Source organism: Scyliorhinus torazame, chromosome 9 (assembly GCF_047496885.1).
Source record: "Scyliorhinus torazame isolate Kashiwa2021f chromosome 9, sScyTor2.1, whole genome shotgun sequence".
NCBI classification, from domain to species: Eukaryota; Metazoa; Chordata; class Chondrichthyes; order Carcharhiniformes; family Scyliorhinidae; genus Scyliorhinus; species Scyliorhinus torazame.
Genome location: NC_092715.1, coordinates 746,926 through 764,310, shown reverse-complemented (window position 1 = coordinate 764,310; position 17,385 = coordinate 746,926). Strand labels below are relative to the sequence as shown.

The window sequence follows — 17,385 nt, the reverse complement described above, 5'->3', positions numbered from 1 at the left end:
GACTGGAGACTCCGTACGGGACCTCTACAGACAGGATGGTCTACATCTGAACCTGAGGGGCACAAATATCCTGGGGGGGAGATTTGTTAGTGCTCTTTGGGGGGGTTTAAACTAATGCAGCAAGGGCATGGGAACCTGGATTGTAGTTTTAGGGTAAGGGAGAATGAGAGTATAGAGGTCAGGAGCACAGATTTGACGTCGCAGGAGAGGGCCAGTGTTCAGGTAGGTGGTTTGAAGTGTGTCTACTTCAATGCCAGGAGTATACGAAACAAGGTAGGGGAACTGGCAGCATGGGTTGGTACCTGGGACTTCGATGTTGTGGCCATTTCGGAGACATGGATAGAGCAGGGACAGGAATGGATGTTGCGGGTTCCGGGGTTTAGGTGTTTTAGTAAGCTCAGAGAAGGAGGCAAAAGAGGGGGAGGTTTGGCGCTGCTAGTCAAGAGCAGTATTACGGTGGCGGAGAGGATGCTAGATGGGGACTCATCTTCCGAGGTAGTATTGGCTGAGGTTAGAAACAGGAAAGGAGAGGTCACCCTGTTGGGAGTTTTCTATAGGCCTCCAAATAGTTCTAGGGATGTAGAGGAAAGGATGGCGAGGATGATCCTGGATAAGAGCGAAAGTAACAGGGTAGTTATTATGGGAGACTTTAACTTTCCAAATATTGACTGGAAAAGATATAGTTCGAGTACATTAGATGGGTCGTTTTTTGTACAGTGTGTGCAGGAGGGTTTCCTGAAACAATATGTTGACAGGTCAACAAGAGGCGAGGCCACGTTGGATTTGGTTTTGGGTAATGAACCAGGCCAGGTGTTAGATTTGGAGGTAGGAGAGCACTTTGGGGATAGTGACCACAATTCGGTGACGTTTACGTTAATGATGGAAAGGGATAAGTATACACCGCAGGGCAAGAGTTATAGCTGGGGGAAGGGCAATTATGATGCCATTAGACGTGACTTGGGGGGGATAGGTTGGAGAAGTAGGCTGCAAGTGTTGGGCACACTGGATAAGTGGAGCTTGTTCAAGGATCAGCTACTGCGTGTTCTTGATAAGTACGTACCGGTCAGGCAGGGAGGAAGGCGTAGAGCGAGGGAACCGTGGTTTACCAAAGAAGTGGAATCTCTTGTTAAGAGGAAGAAGGAGGCCTATGTGAAGATGAGGTGTGAAGTTTCAGTTGGGGCGATGGATAGTTACAAGGTAGCGAGGAAGGATCTAAAGAGAGAGCTAAGACGAGCAAGGAGGGGACATGAGAAGTATTTGGCAGGTAGGATCAAGGAAAACCCAAAAGCTTTCTATAGGTATGTCAGGAATAAGCGAATGACTAGGGTAAGAGTAGGACCAGTCAAGGACAGGGATGGGAAGTTGTGTGTGGAGTCGGAAGAGATAGGCGAGATACTAAATGAATATTTTTCGTCAGTATTCACTCAGGAAAAAGAGAATGTTGTGGAGGAGAATGCTGAGACCCAGGCTATTAGAATTGATGGCATTGAGGTACGTAGGGAAGAGGTGTTGGCAATTCTGGACAGGCTGAAAATAGATAAGTTCCCAGGGCCTGATGGGATTTATCCTAGGATTCTATGGGAGGCCAGGGAAGAGATTGCTGGACTTTTGGCTTTGATTTTTATGTCATCATTGGCTACAGGAATAGTGCCAGAGGACTGGAGGATAGCAAATGTGGTCCCTTTGTTCAAAAAGGGGAGCAGAGACAACCCCGGCAACTATAGACCGGTGAGCCTCACGTCTGTAGTGGGTAAAGTCTTGGAGGGGATTATAAGAGACAAGATTTATAATCATCTAGATTGATCAGGGATAGTCAGCATGGCTTTGTGAAGGGTAGGTCATGCCTCACAAACCTTATCGAGTTCTTTGAGAAGGTGACTGAACAGGTAGACGAGGGTAGAGCAGTTGATGTGATGTATATGGATTTCAGTAAAGCGTTTGATAATGTTCCCCACGGTAGGCTATTGCAGAAAATACGGAGGCTGGGGATTGAGGGTGATTTAGAGATGTGGATCAGAAATTGGCTAGCTGAAAGAAGACAGAGGGTGGTGGTTGATGGGAAATGTTCAGAATGGAGTTCAGTTACAAGTGGAGTACCACAAGGATCTGTTCTAGGGCCGTTGCTGTTTGTCATTTTTATCAACGACCTAGAGGAAGGCGCAGAAGGATGGGTGAGTAAATTTGCAGACGACACTAAAGTCGGTGGTGTTGTCGACAGTGTGGAAGGATGTAGCAGGTTACAGAGGGACATAGATAAGCTGCAGAGCTGGGCTGAGAGGTGGCAAATGGAGTTTAATTTTTTTTTTAAATATATTTTATTCAAAATTTCTTGGCCAAACAAAACATTACAAAGGTTTTCCTTTTTTCGACAATAAAACAGTATAAATAACAGTGGCCATTTTAACAAATAAATAAATAATATGTAAACTAAATGGCAACTGCCATATCAAAAATAATAACTCTCCAAAAATAAAATCGAGCAATCCAATATACATAACCTGGTACAAATATCTATACACAAACATCCCTGAGGGCCCGCCCGGGCCCCCCCCCCCCCCACCCCCCTGGGTTGCTGCTGCTACCTTCCCATTTCCTTTATCGTTCTGCGAGGTAGTCAATGAACGGTTGCCACCGCCTGGTGAACCCTTGAGCCGAACCCCTTAGTGCGAACTTTATCCGTTCTAGTTTTATAAACCCTACCATGTCGTTTATCCAGGTCTCCACACCCGGGGGCTTGGCTTCCTTCCACATAAGCAATATCCTGCGCCGGGCTACTAGGGACGCAAAGGCCAAGACATCAGCCTCTTTCGCCTCCTGCACTCCCGGCTCTTCTGCAACCCCAAATATAGCCAACCCCCAGCCTGGCTCGACCCAGACCCCCACCACCTTCGAAAGCACATTTGCCACCCCCACCCAGAACCCCTGCAGTGCCGGACATGACCAAAACATGTGGGTGTGGTTTGCTGGGCTTCTCGAGCATCTCCCACACCTATCCTCTACCCCGAAGAATTTACTGAGCCTTGCTCCGGTCATATGCGCCCTGTGCAAAACCTTGAATTGTATCAGGCTTAGCCTGGTGCTCGAGGACGAAGCGTTTACCCTACGTAGGGCATCTGCCCACAGCCCCTCTTCAATCTCTTCCCCCAGCTCTTCTTCCCATTTTCCCTTCAGCTCATCCACCATGATCTCCCCCTCGTCCCTCATTTCCCTGTATATATCCGACACCCTACCATCACCCACCCATGTCCCCGAGATCACTCTACCCTGAACCTCCTGCGTCGGGAGCTGCGGGAATTCCCTCACCTGTTGCCTCGCAAAAGCCCTCAGTTGCATATACCGAAATGCATTCCCTTGGGGCAACCCATATTTTTCCGTCAGCGCTCCCAGACTCGCAAACGTCCCGTCTACGAACAGATCTCTCAGTTGCACAACCCCAGCTCTCTGCCATGCTCCAAATCCCCCATCCATTCTCCCCGGGACAAACCTATGGTTATTTCTTATCGGGGACCGCACCGAGGCTCCCGTCCTTCCCCTATGTCGTCTCCACTGCCCCCAGATTTTTAGTGTTGCCACCACCACTGGACTTGTGGTGTATTTCTTCGGGGAGAACGGCAACGGTGCCGTCACCATTGCTTGTAGGCTGGTTCCCTTGCAGGACGCCATCTCCAATCTCTTCCACGCCGCTCCCTCCCCTTCTCCCATCCACTTACACACCATTGAGATATTGGAGGCCCAGTAGTATTCACTTAGGCTCGGTAGTGCCAGCCCCCCCCCATCCCTGCTACGCTGCAAGAACCCCCTCCTCACTCTCGGGGTCTTCCCGGCCCACACAAAACTCATGACACTTTTCTCAATTCTCTTGAAAAAAGCCTTCGTGGCCATCACCGGAAGGCACTGAAACACAAAGAGGAATCTCGGGAGGACTACCATTTTAACCGCCTGCACCCTACCCACCAGTGACAGGGGCACCATGTCCCATCTCTTAAAATCCTCCTCCATCTGTTCCACCAATCTTGTTAAATTAAGCCGGTGTAAGGTTCCCCAACTCCTGGCTATCTGAATCCCTAAGTACCGGAAATCTCGTCACCTTCCTCAGCGGTAAGTCATCTATTCCCCTGCTCTGCTCCCCCGGATGCACCACAAACAACTCACTCTTACCCATATTCAATTTGTACCCCGAAAATTCCCCAAACTCCCTGAGTGTCTGCATTATCTCAGGCATCCCCTCCACTGGGTCCGCAACATACAGCAATAAATCATCTGCACACAAGGATACCCGGTGTTCTTCTCCTCCCGAGCACTCCCCTCCACTTCCTGGAGCCCCTCAGTGCTATGGCCAGGGGCTCAATCGCCAATGCAAACAGTAACGGAGACAGGGGACACCCCTGCCTCGTCCCTCTATGAAGACGGAAGTAATCAGACCTCTGTCTGTTCGTGGCCACGCTCGCCACCGGGGCCCTATACAGCAGCTGTACCCATCCGATATACCCTTCTCCAAAACCAAATCTCCTCAGCATCTCCCACAGATAATCCCACTCCACTCTGTCGAATGCTTTCTCGGCGTCCATCGCCACCAGTATCTCCGCCTCCCCCTCTGGTGGGGACATCATCATTACCCCTAGCAACCTCCGTATGTTCGTGTTCAGCTGTCTCCCCTTAACGAACCCAGTTTGATCCTCGTGGACCACCCCCGGGACACAGTCCTCTATCCTCGTCGCCATCACCTTGGCCAGGAGCTTAGCATCTACATTTAAAAGGGAAATGGGCCTGTAGGACCCACACTGCAGCGGATAGATAGATTGATAGATCTTTTTCCTTCTTCAAAAGGAGCGATATCGTTGCCTCCGACATAGTCGGGGGCAGCTGCCCCCTTTCCCTGGCCTCATTAAAGGTTCTCGTCAAAAGCGGGGCCAGTAAGTCCAAATACTTCCTGTAAAATTCCACCGGGAATCCGTCCGGTCCCGGGGCCTTCCCCGCCTGCATGCTCCCAATCCCTTTTACCACCTCCTCCATCTCAATCTGTGCTCCCAGTCCCGCCCTCTCCTGCTCCTCCACCTTCGGGAATTCCAGCTGATCCAAGAAACACATCATTCCCTCCTTCCCTTCCGGGGGCTGAGCCTTATATAACCTCTCATAAAATGCCTTGAACACCCCGTTCACTCTCTCTGCTCCCCGTTCCCTCCTCATCTCTCACCCCACCTATCTCCCTCGCTGCTCCCCTCTTCCTCAATTGGTGGGCCAGTAGCCGACTGGCCTTCTCTCCATACTCATACTGTACACCCTGTGCCCTCCTCCACTGTGCCTCTGCCTTACCCGTGGTCAGCAGGTCAAATTCCACATGTAGCCTTTGTCTTTCCCTGTACAGTCCCTCCTCCGGTGCCTCCGCATATTGCCTGTCCACCCTCAAAAGTTCTTTCAACAATCACTCCCTTTCTTTACCCTCTTGCTTTCCTTTATGTGCCCTTATGGATATCAGTTCCCCTCTGACCACCGCCTTCAACGCCTCCCAGACCACTCCCACCTGAACCTCTCCATTGTCATTAAGCTCCAAATACCTTTCGATGCACCCCCTCACCCTTAAACATACCCCCTCATCTGCCAATAAGCCCATATCCATTCTCCAGAGTGGGTGCTGTTCTTTTTCCTCTCCTACCTCCAGGTCTACCCAATGTGGAGCGTGGTCCGAAATGGCTATGGCCGTATATTCCGTCCCTTTCACCTTCAGATTCAGTGCCCTTCCCAAGACAAAAAAGTCTATCCGTGAGTATACTTTGTGGACATGGGAGAAAAATGAGAACTCCTTACTCCTAGGCCTACTAAATCTCCAGGGGTCTACCCCTCCCATCTGCTCCATGAAGTCCTTGAGCACCCTGGCCGCTGCCGGCCTCCTCCCGGTCCTGGACCTCGACCGGTCCAGCCCTGGATCAAGCACCGTATTGAAGTCTCCCCCCATTACCAACTTTCCCGCCTCCAGGTCAGGGATACGTCCCAACATACGCCTCATAAAATTTGCATCATCCCAGTTCGGGGCATATACGTTCACCAGAACCACCGCCTCCCCTTGCAATCTGCCACTCACCATCACATATCTACCCCCACTATCCGCCACTATGGTCTTTGCCTCAAACAGTACCCATTTCCCCACTAAGATAGCCACCTCCCTGTTCTTCGCATCCAAACCCGAATGAAACACCTGCCCCACCCATCCTTTACGTAGTCTGACCTGGTCTATCAGTTTCAGATGCGTCTTCTGCAACATAACCACATCTGCCTTTAATTTCTTTAGGTGTGCGAGTACCCGTGCCCTTTTAATCGGCCCGTTCAAGCCGGGTTGGGGGGCTCTTTACCCCCCCCCCCCCTTGTCGACTAGCAATCCCTTTTTTTAACCCAGCTCTTCACCCGGTTCCCACGTACCCGTGTATCCCCCCCGACGGCGCCCTTCTGCCTCGACCACCCCATCCCATAACAGCTCCCCCTTCTCCTTAGCAGCAGCAACCCAGTTAACTCCCCCCTCCGCTAGATCCCTTTCTAGCGTAATTGCACCCCCCATGTTGCTCCCAGAAGTCAGTGAAATCTGGCTGACCTCGGCTTCCCCCCTTGTCCTCGGCCCCCACTGTGCGAGGCCCCCTCCTTCCTGCGTCCCTGTTCCCGCCATAATTACCATAGCGCGGGAACAAAGCCCGCGTTTCCCACTCGGCCCCGCCCACAGTTCCTCATACTCTCCCCCCCCCCCCCAAACATGGGGGAGAGAGAAAAGTTACAGGATCGCAAGGTTAACAGATTGAAAAATCATTCCACCCCCCCTTTTTTTCCTCGCCCCACATAATCACCCCACCACTTTGTCCCAAAAGTTCTTTCTCTAGCCCGACTATTCCAGCTTCTCGTCCACAATGAATGTCCACGCCTCTTCTGCCGTCTCAAAGCAGTGCTGCTTCCCTTGGTGTGTGACCCACAATCTCGCCGGTTGTAACATTCTAAACTGGATCTTCTTTTTGTGAAGCACCGCCTTAGTCCGATTAAAACTTGCCCTCCTTCTCGCCACCTCCGCACTCCAATCCTGGTATACGCGGATCACCGCGTTCTCCCACCTACAGCTCCGAGTTTTCTTCGCCCATCTGAGGACGGTCTCTCTGTCATTATAGCGGAGAAACCTCACCACTATAGCTCAAAGAACAAACAAAGAACAAAGAGATGTACAGCACAGGAACAGGCCCTTCGGCCCTCCAAGCCCGTGCCAACCATGCTGCCCGACTAAACTACAATCTTCTACACTTCCTGGGTCCGTATCCTTCTATTCCCATCCTATTCATATATTTGTCAAGATGCCCCTTAAATGTCCCTATCGTCCCTGCTTCCACTACCTCCTCCGGTAGCGAGTTCCAGGCACCCACTACCCTCTGCGTAAAAAAACTTGCCTCGTACATCTACTCTAAACCTTGCCCCTCTCACCTTAAACCTATGTCCCCTAGTAATTGACCCCTCTACCCTGGGGAAAAGCCTCTGACTATCCACTCTGTCTATGCCCCTCATAATTTTGTATACCTCTATCAGGTCTCCCCTCAACCTCCTTCGTTCCAGTGAGAACAAACCGAGTTTATTCAATCGCTCCTCATAGCTAATGCCCTCCATACCAGGCAACATTCTGGTAAATCTCTTCTGCACCCTCTCTAAAGCCTCCACATCCTTCTGGTAGTGTGGCGACCAGAATTGAACACTATACTCCAAGTGTGGCCTAAGCTCGAGGTATTTCTCCAGCCCATTACGGAGACATGGGTAGAACAGGGACAGGACTGGTTGTTGGAAGTTCCGGGGTATAGATGTTTCAGTAAGAGTAGGGAAGGTGGTAAAAGAGGTGGAGGAGTAGCATTGTTAATCAAGGATAGTTTAACGGCTGCAGAAAGGCAGTTTGAAGGGGATCTACCTACTGAGGTAATACGGGCCGAAGTTAGAAATAGGAAAGGAGCGGTCACGTTGTTAGGAGTTTTCTATCGGCCCCCAAATAGTAATAGAGATGTGGAGGAAGAAATTGCAAAACAGATTATGGATAGGTGTGGAGGTCTCAGGGTAGTTGTCATGGGTGACTTTAACTTTCCAAATATTGATTGGAACCTCTATAGTTTGAACAGTTCGGATGAGGGTTTCCTGACACAATATGTGGATAGGCCGACAGGAAGGGGGGCCACATTGGATTTGGTACTGAGTAATGAACCGGGCCAAGTGTTAGATTTGTTTGTGGGAGAGCACTTTGGAGATAGTGGCCGTTCGGTGTCTTTCACTATTGCAATGGAGAGGGATAGGGCCGTACGGCAGGGCAAGGTTTATAATTGGGGGGGGGGGGTAATTATGATACGATTAGGCAAGAATTAGGGAGCATAAGATGGGAACAGAAACTGTCAAGGAAAGGCACAAATGAAAAGTGGAACTTGTTCAAGGAACAAATACTGCGTGTCCTTGATAGCTATGTCCCTGTCAGGCAGGGAGGAAATGGCCGTGTGAGGGAAGCATGGTCCACAAAAGAGGTTGAATGTCTTGTCAAGAGGAAAAAGGAAGAGTATGTAAGGATGAGAAAACAAGGTTCAGTTGGGTCGTTTGAGGGTTACAAGGTAGCGAGGAATGAGCTGAAAAAAGGGCTTAGGAGAGCTAGGAGGGGGCATGAGAAGTCCTTGGCGGGTCGGATCAAGGAAAACCCCCAAGGCTTTTTACTCTTATGTGAGAAATAAGAATGACCAGGGTGAGGGTAGGGCCGGTCAAGGACAGTAGTGGGAACTTGTGCATGGAGTCAGAAGAAATAGGAGAGGGGTTGAATGAATACTTTTCTTCAGTGTTCACAAAGGAGAGGGGCCATGTTTTTGAGGATGAGTGTGTGATTCAGGCGGGTAGACTGGAGGAAGTAGATGTTCTGAGGAAGGATGTATTAGTAATTTTGAAAAACCTGAGGGTCGACAAGTCCCCTGGTCCAGATGGGATATACCCAAGGATTCTTTGGGAGGCAAGGGATGAGATTGCAGAGCCTTTGGCTTTGATCTTTGGGTCCTCGCTGTCCACGGGGATAGTGTCAGAGGACTGGAGAGTGGCGAATGTTATTCCTCTGTTCAAGAAAGGGAATAGGAATGACCCTGGTAATTATAGGCCAGTTAGTCTTACTTCGGTGGTCGGTAAGATAATGGAAAAGGTCCTGAAGGATATGATTTATGACCATTTGGAAAGATGCAGCTTAATCCGTGATAGTCAACACGGATTTGTGAAGGGTAGGTCTTGCCTCACAAATTTGATTGAATTCTTTGAGGAGGTAACTAAGTGTGTAGATGAAGGTAGAGCAGTTGATGTCGTATACATGGATTTTACTAAGGCGTTGATAAGATTCCCCATGGTCGGCTCATGAAGAAAGTAAGGTGTGGGTTAGTGGGAAATTTGGCCAATTGGATAAGTAACTGGCTATCACATAGAAGACAGAGGGTGGTGGTGGATGGAAAATTTTCAGACTGGAGACCAGTTACCAGCGGTGTACCACAGAGATCAGTGCTGGGTCCTCTGCTATTTGTGATTTTTATCAATGACTTGGAGGAGGGGGCTGAAGGGTGGGTCAGTAAATTTGCTGATGACACCAAGATTGGTGGAGTAGTGGATGATGTGGAGGGCTGTTGTAGGCTGCAAAGAGACATTGATAGGATGCAGAGCTGGGCCGAGAAATGGCAGAAGGAGTTTAACCCTGATAAGTGCGAGGTGATTCATTTTGGTAGAAAAAATTTGAATGCGGATTACAGGGTCAACGGCAGGGTTCTGAGATATGTGGAGGAACAGAGAGATCTTGGGGTTCATGTCCACAGATCTCTGAAGGTTGCCACCCAAGTGGATAGAGCTGTGAAGAAAGCCTATAGTGTGTTAGCGTTTATTAACAGGGGGCTTGAGTTTAAGAGCAGTGAGGTTATGCTGCAACTGTACATGACCCTGGTGAGACCACATTTGGAGTAGTGTGTGCAGTTCTGGTCACCTCACTATAGGAAGGATGTGGAAGCATTGGAAAGGGTGCAAAGGAGATTTACCAGGATGCTGCCTGGTTCGCAGGATAGGTCTTATGAGGAAAGGTTGAGGGAGCTAGGGCTTTTCTCTTTGGAGCGGAGGAGGATGAGAGGCGACTTAATAGAGGTTTATAAGATGATGAGGGGGATAGATAGAGTGGACGTTCAGAGACTATTTCCTCGGGAGGATGTAGCTGTTACAGGGGGGCATAACTATAAGATTCAGGGTGGGAGATATAGGAGGGATGTCCGAGGTAGGTTCTTTACTCAGAGAGTGGTTAGGGTGTGGAATGGACTGCCTGCTGTGATAGTGGAGTCGGACACTTTAGGAACTTTCAAGCGGTTATTGGATAGGCACATGGAGCACATCAGAATGACAGGGAGTGGGATAGCTTGATCTGGGTTTCGGACAATGCTCGGCACAACATCGAGGGCCGAAGGGCCTGTTCTCTGCTGTTCTATGTTCTATTACTCTCAGGAGGGGGCGGACAGTGAAGAAAGCAGGGAAGGGGTAAGGGAGGAGGGGAAATGGTAAAGGTTTGAGCAATGGGATGATGAGGGAGGACAGTGATCACAATGGGCCCCTCATACTGTACCTGAAGAAGGCACGTGTTGCCCAGGCTGACACCTCCCGATCATTGGCTGCCGTTGAACAGGCAAGAATGAGACACGAAGCACACGCTTGTTCCTCCTGGGGAGAAGGGACACATTCATTAACTGAGAAATAACTACAAACTCAAGTTCAAAGAAAGGCCAAGAAACTATTTGAAAATCTCAGTAAAGCCCAGTCTGGTCGAAGTTGTTGAATGAGTCCTGGCTGGGGCTCTTGCTGAGTGACCACATCCAAGAACAGGTCACCACCGAAGGCTGCTGACAGCGAATTGTAGCTCAGATCATCAGAGACAAAAACAACACAAACCCTGAACCTGCTGCCTCTCAGTGCCAAGGACCCGGGCGGCACGGTGGGGCAGTGGTTAGCACTACTGCCTCACGGCGCAGAGGACCCAGGCGGCATGGTGGGGCAGTGGTTAGCACTGCTGCCTCACGGCGCAGAGGACCCAGGCGGCATGGTGGGGCAGTGGTTAGCACTGCTGCCTCACAGCACCAAGGACCCGGGCGGCATGGTGGGGCAGTGGTTAGCACTGCTGCCTCATGGCGCCGGGGACCCTGGTTCGATCCTGGCCCCGGGTCACTGTCCGTGTGGAGTTTGCACATTTTCCTTGTGTTTGCGTTGGGTTTCACCACCACAACCCAAAGATGTTCACCTGAGGAAGGAGCAGCGCTCCGAAAGCTAGTGATTTGAAACAAACCTGTTGGACTTTAACCTGGTGTTGTAAGACTTCTTACTGTGCTCACCCCAGTCCAACGCCAGCATCTCCACATCAACCCAAAGATGTGGATGGTAGGTGGACTGGCCATGCTAAATTGTTCCTTAACTGACAAAAAAAGATTTGGGCACTTTAAAGTTATACAACATAACTAAACCAGTGCGGGTGATGACTCAGATGAGCGCAGACAGAATCAAATGCATGTCCCGTTGAGTTAATGACAACATAGCTGAGTGTAGAAAAGCAGTTATCGTGAGGGGTTGCACAGACACTGGTAACTGCATGCTGGATCTGCTCTGATCTCTGGATAAGGCACATCACTGAATGGATGAATCGCCACTCATTTTGTAGTAGAGGATTTAAAGTACGTTTTGCTGGGTAGATGTGGCATTCGACAGGACAGGTAAGGTTCACTGAAAATTTGGAGGGAGAAATAATAGTACAAAAAAATATAGAGAAAAAAAATCAAAAAACATAGAAAACAGGAGACGGTCATTTGTCCTTCGAGCCTGCTCCACTGGTCAAAGTGATCATGGCTCATCCTTCACGTCAATGACATAGCCCCACACTCTCCCCATGCACCTGGACACTTTTAGAGTCTATATCCTTCTGAAATGAAAATCACTTATTGTCACAAGTATGCTTCAAATGAAGTTACATTCTGGTGCCTCTTTGACGAGGCTGGTACGGGAATTGAACCGTGCTGCTGGCCTGCCTCGGTCTGCTTTCAAAGCCAGCGATTTAGCCCTGTGCTAAACCAGCCCCAATATCCCGATGGGCCAGAGCATAGCTGGGTGGTGTGAGGCCTCCAACTCGCAGGTGGCGGATAGACTCACCATGCGGTCTCCAAACAACGGTCATGTGACCCAAGACCCGGGTATGAAGAGGGGTTCACCGGCCATCTTCAGAACAGGATACAGAGGGGAGTAAGATGGACATGGAATTGTCAGTGCTGGGTGAAAGTTCCAGAGGAGCAGCAAGACTCCATGATAATGTACTCTGGATCAGATTGCCATCTTACCACATGAGACACAATAAAAGTATCCTGGTTCAGACAGATCAAAGTGTTTGGTGAATTCGTCATAAGGTACAAGGGATCAAACATAACATGGTACCAGATTGAAGATTTAAAGATAGCGACGGCAGCGACAACGTTGGGCATTCGGCTTGAAGACCGGTCTGGTGAACTGCAGCCAGAGGAGGCCCAACAGGTAAAAATGCTGAAGCTGGTGATGGACGGACTGAGGGCCCCCACCATCTTCAGATGTCCAGTAATGTAGGTGAGAACTGGCGGCTGTTCAAACAGCAGATGGAACTTTATGTTTCGGCCCTGGGCCTACAGGCCCAACCCGATGAAAAGCAAATCGTGTTGCTGCTAACGGCGGTAGTCCCACAAACACTCGAACTGTACAACTCATTTGTGTTTGAAAGTGAGGGGGATCAGAAGAACTTTGATGAAGTAATGAAGCGCATCGATAAGCATTGTTTCCCCAAGAACAATGAAACGTTTGAGCTCAATGTTTATAGGGGCTGGTTTCGCACAGGGCTAAGAGATCTGGCGAATCATTTGACAGTTTTGTCACAGACCCGAGGCTGAAGGCCCAGTCATGCACCTTCGGTGACTTAAAATCTTCATTAAGCCGCAACCAAATTTTCTATGATGTGGAGATTTTCTATGGTGTGCTTGATGATGGGCTGCGGACGATACTATTGCGGGAGGAAGATTTGGTGCTGGAAAAGGCAGTGAAGATTTGCCAGGCGAGCGAGATAGCTCCATTTCCACCCCATACCCAGTGTCTGATACACACAGCACCATTAACACCGATACCCAGTGCCTGATACACACAGCACCATTAACACCGATAGCCAGTGCCTGATACACACAGCACCATTAACACCGATACCCAGTGCCTGATACACACAGCTCCATTAACACCGATAGCCAGTGCCTGATACACACAGCACCATTAACACCGATAGCCAGTGCCTGATACACACAGCTCCATTAACACCGATAGCCAGTGCCTGATACACACAGCACCATTAACACCGATAGCCAGTGCCTGATACACACAGCTCCATTAACACCGATAGCCAGTGCCTGATACACACAGCACCATTAACACCGATAGCCAGTGCCTGATACACACAGCACCATTAACACCGATACCCAGTGCTTGATACACACAGCACCATTAACACCGATACCCAGTGTCTGATACACACAGCACCATTAACACCGATACCCAGTGTCTGATACACACAGCACCATTAACACCGATACCCAGTGCTTGATACACACAGCACCATTAACACCGATACCCAGTGTCTGATACACACAGCACCATTAGCACCGATACCCAGTGCCTGATACACACAGCACCATTAGCACCGATACCCAGTGCCTGATACACACAGCACCATTAGCACCGATACCCAGTGCCTGATACACACAGCACCATTAGCACCGATACCCAGTGCCTGATACACACAGCACCATTAGCACCGATACCCAGTGCCTGATACACACAGCACCATTAGCACCGATACCCAGTGCCTGATACACACAGCACCATTAACACCGATACCCAGTGCCTGATACACACAGCACCATTAACACCCGACCCTTAACTGGAGACAGACACAATCAATTACCATATTTCAGATAGGCAACCCAGTGACACCCCAGGTGAGATCAATCCGAGACCCTGGCAACAATAATGAATCGATAGCGTTTAGCCAGGTTCCGCAATGTCTAGAGGAGCCGTTGTGCCTCTAAAAACAGGGAGATGGGGCAATTACTACACCATCAAAATCTGCTTGTCAACACATCACTTGTGCATTGTAAAACAAGAGATGCCCGAAAAATGGTTAAAGTAAATCATACAGGACAATGGATCCGCATAATGTGATCTGAACACAACTGCACCCAATTCAAACTCTCAGTATCGATGACCTAATCTCATGTACCACTCTGTCCCACAAAGAACGGTGTAAAAACCTTGTTTTAGCGAAGCAGCTTGGAAGCAGGTTGGAGTTTACAGCTCCGAGCTCAGCTCTCCCTCATGCACGTTGAATAAGTCTGATTTTACTGAAGTTCGATACGGTCTCAAGGACTCAGTTTGTTTATTCCCTCCTACAACCCGTCTGAAAAATAGTGCCTGATCATTACCGTACCCGATGTAATTTGAAGAATCGCTCGACATCCTCGCCCTCACCACCTGCATTGCTCACAAGGAGATGACGGAGTTGGTCCACCGGACGCAGCTTTTGGAAAAAATGACTGCCCTGAAATAAAGAGGCAGATAGTGAGGGTGGAACTGCAAGAGTGAGGGTGTAATGGAGGCAGAAGCAGAGGGTCAGAGGGAGAGGCCAGAGGGTCAGGGTACAAAAGCTGTGACAAAGAGGGTGCAAGGGGTGGAGTAGATAGAGCAGAAGGTAATCTGGGAGGGGGGTTGTGAGGTGTTGCTGGGATGTTGGGGTGACAGAGGATGGGGTGAACCAAGCAGGGTGGGACGAGGGCAGAGAGTTCAGTGAGGAGGCAGTGAGTGGGGCAGGTGTTTGGGGGAAGACAGAGCAGGTGGGACCACGAGGGAGGTAATCGGAGGCTGGCCTGGGGCAAGAGACAGGAAACAGGGGCGGAACGAGATATGTTAAACTGCTGACAGACGGCTGAAGGAGACCAGGAGGATGAAGGTAGATTGGGAGCAGAGACTCTGTGGTGGGACAATTGAGGAATGGGAAGCCTCTCAAACCGTTTTTTCACGGTGCCCAGAAAGTATAAACCAGTGAAAAGGGAGGACCGTCGGAAGAAGGATTGTCCGTCATGGATATCTGAGGAAATAAAGGAGGGTATCAAATTGAACAAGTATGCATACAAAGTGGCAACAATTGGTGGGAAAAGAGAAGATTGGGAAATCTTTAAAGCTCAACAGAAAGCCATGTAAAAAGCTACAACGAAGAGCAAGATAGATCATGAGAGTAAACTAGCTCAGAATATAAAAAGACAGTAAAAGTTCCGCTATTAGAGAGTGTGTAAAGCATGACCAGAGAAAGCAGGGCAGAGAGCAAGGAAGGTCTACATTAAACTGCATTTATTTCAATGCAAGGGGCCTGACGGGCAAAGCGGATGAACTCAGGGCATGGACGGGCACATGGGACTGGGATATTATAGCTATGACTGAAACATGGCTAAGGGAGGGGAGGGACTAGCAGCTCAATGTTCCGGGGTACAGATGCTATAGAAAGGATAGAATAGGAGGTAAGAGAGGAGGGGGAGTGGCGTTTTTGATTAGGGAGAACATCACGGCAGTAATTAGAGGGGATATATCCGAGGGTTCGCCCACTGAGTCTATATGGGTGGAACTGAAAAATAAGAAGGGAGAGATCACCTTGGTAGGACTGTACTACAGGCCCCCAAATAGTCAGCGGGAAATTGAGGAGCAAATATGTAAGGAGATTACAGATAGCTGCAAGAATAATAGGGTGGTAGTAGTAGGGGACTTTAACTTTCCCAACATTGACTGGGACAGCCATAGCATTAGGGGCTTGGATGGAGGGAAATTTGTTGAGTGTATTCAGGAGGAATTTCTCATTCAGTATGTGGATGGACCGACTAGAGAGGGGGCAAAACTTGACCTCGTCTTGAGAAATAAGGAAGGGCAAGTGATAGAAGTGCTAGTGAGGGATCACTTTGGGACAAGTGACCATAACTCCATTAGTTTTAAGATAGCTATGGAGAATGATAGGTCTGGCCCAAGAGTTAAAATTCTTGATTGGGACAAGGCCAATTTTGATGGTATCAGACAGGAACTTGCAGAGGTAGATTGGGGGAGACTGTTGGCAGGCAAAGGGACGGCTGGTAAATGGGAGGCTTTTAAAAATGTGTTAACCAGGGTGCAGGGTAAGCACATTCCCTTTACAGTGAAGGGCAAGGCTGGTAGAAGTAGGGAACCCTGGATGACTCGAGATATTGAGACTCTGGTCAAAAAGAAGGAGGAGGCATATGACGTACATAAACAACTGGGATCAAGTGGATCCCTTGAAGAGTATAGAGATTGTCGAAATAGAGTTAAGAGGGAAATCAGGAGGGCAAAAAGGGGACATGAAATTGCTTTGGCAAATAATGCAAGGGAGAATCCAAAGAGATTCTACAGATACATAAAGGGGAAAAGAGTAACTAGGGACAGAGTAGGGCCTCTTTAGGATCAACAAGGACATCTATGTGCAGAGCCACAAGAGTTGGGTGAGATCCTGAATGAATATTTCTCATCGGTATTCACGGTGGAGAAAGGCATGGATGTTAGGAAACTAAGGGAAATAAATAGTGATGTCTTGAGAAGTGTGCATATTACAGAGGAGGTGGTGCTGGAAGTTTTAAAGCGCATCAAGGTAGATAAATCCCCGGGACCTGATGAAATGTATCCCAGGATGTTGTGGGAGGCTAGGGAGGAAATTGCGGGTCCCCTAACAGAGATATTTGAATCATCGGCAGCCACAGGTGAGGTGCCTGAAGATTGGAGAGTAGCGAATGTTGTGCCCTTGTTTAAGAAGGGCAGCAGGGAAAAGCCTGGGAACTACAGACCGGTGAGCGTAACGTCTGTAGTAGGTAAGTTGCTAGAAGGTATTCTGAGAGACAGGATCTACAAGCATTTAGAGAGGCAAGGACTGATTCGGGGCAGTCAGCATGGCTTTGTGCGTGGAAAATCATGTCTCACAAATTTGATTGAGTTTTTTGAGGGGGTGACCAAGAAGGTAGATGAGGGCAGTGCAGTAGACGTTGTCTACATGGACTTTAGCAAAGCCTTTGACAAGGTACCGCATGGTAGGTTGTTGCAGAAGGTTAAAGCTCACGGGATCCAGGGTGAGGTTGCCAATTGGATTCAAAATTGGCTGGACGACAGAAGGCAGAGGGTGGTTGTAGAGGGTTGTTTTTCAAACTGGAGGCCTGTGACCAGTGGTGTGCCTCAGGGATCGGTGCTGGGTCCACTGTTATTTGTGATTTATATTAATGATTTGGATGAGAATTTAGGAGGCAT

General features: G+C 49.2%; 1 protein-coding gene across 4 annotated transcripts in view; it reads right to left on the bottom strand.

The window, feature by feature from the left end:
- Positions 1-17,385, bottom strand: part of nup155 (nucleoporin 155) — a 404,177-nt gene that overhangs the window by 236,051 nt on the left and 150,741 nt on the right. For all 4 annotated transcript variants that reach the window (XM_072515568.1, XM_072515570.1, XM_072515569.1 and 1 more), the window contains exons 15-16: positions 14,525-14,635; positions 10,616-10,710 (exon numbers count right to left, since the gene is read on the bottom strand). In XM_072515568.1, coding sequence (XP_072371669.1) covers positions 10,616-10,710; positions 14,525-14,635 — 206 coding nt within the window. The remainder of the gene's footprint in view (positions 1-10,615; positions 10,711-14,524; positions 14,636-17,385) is intronic.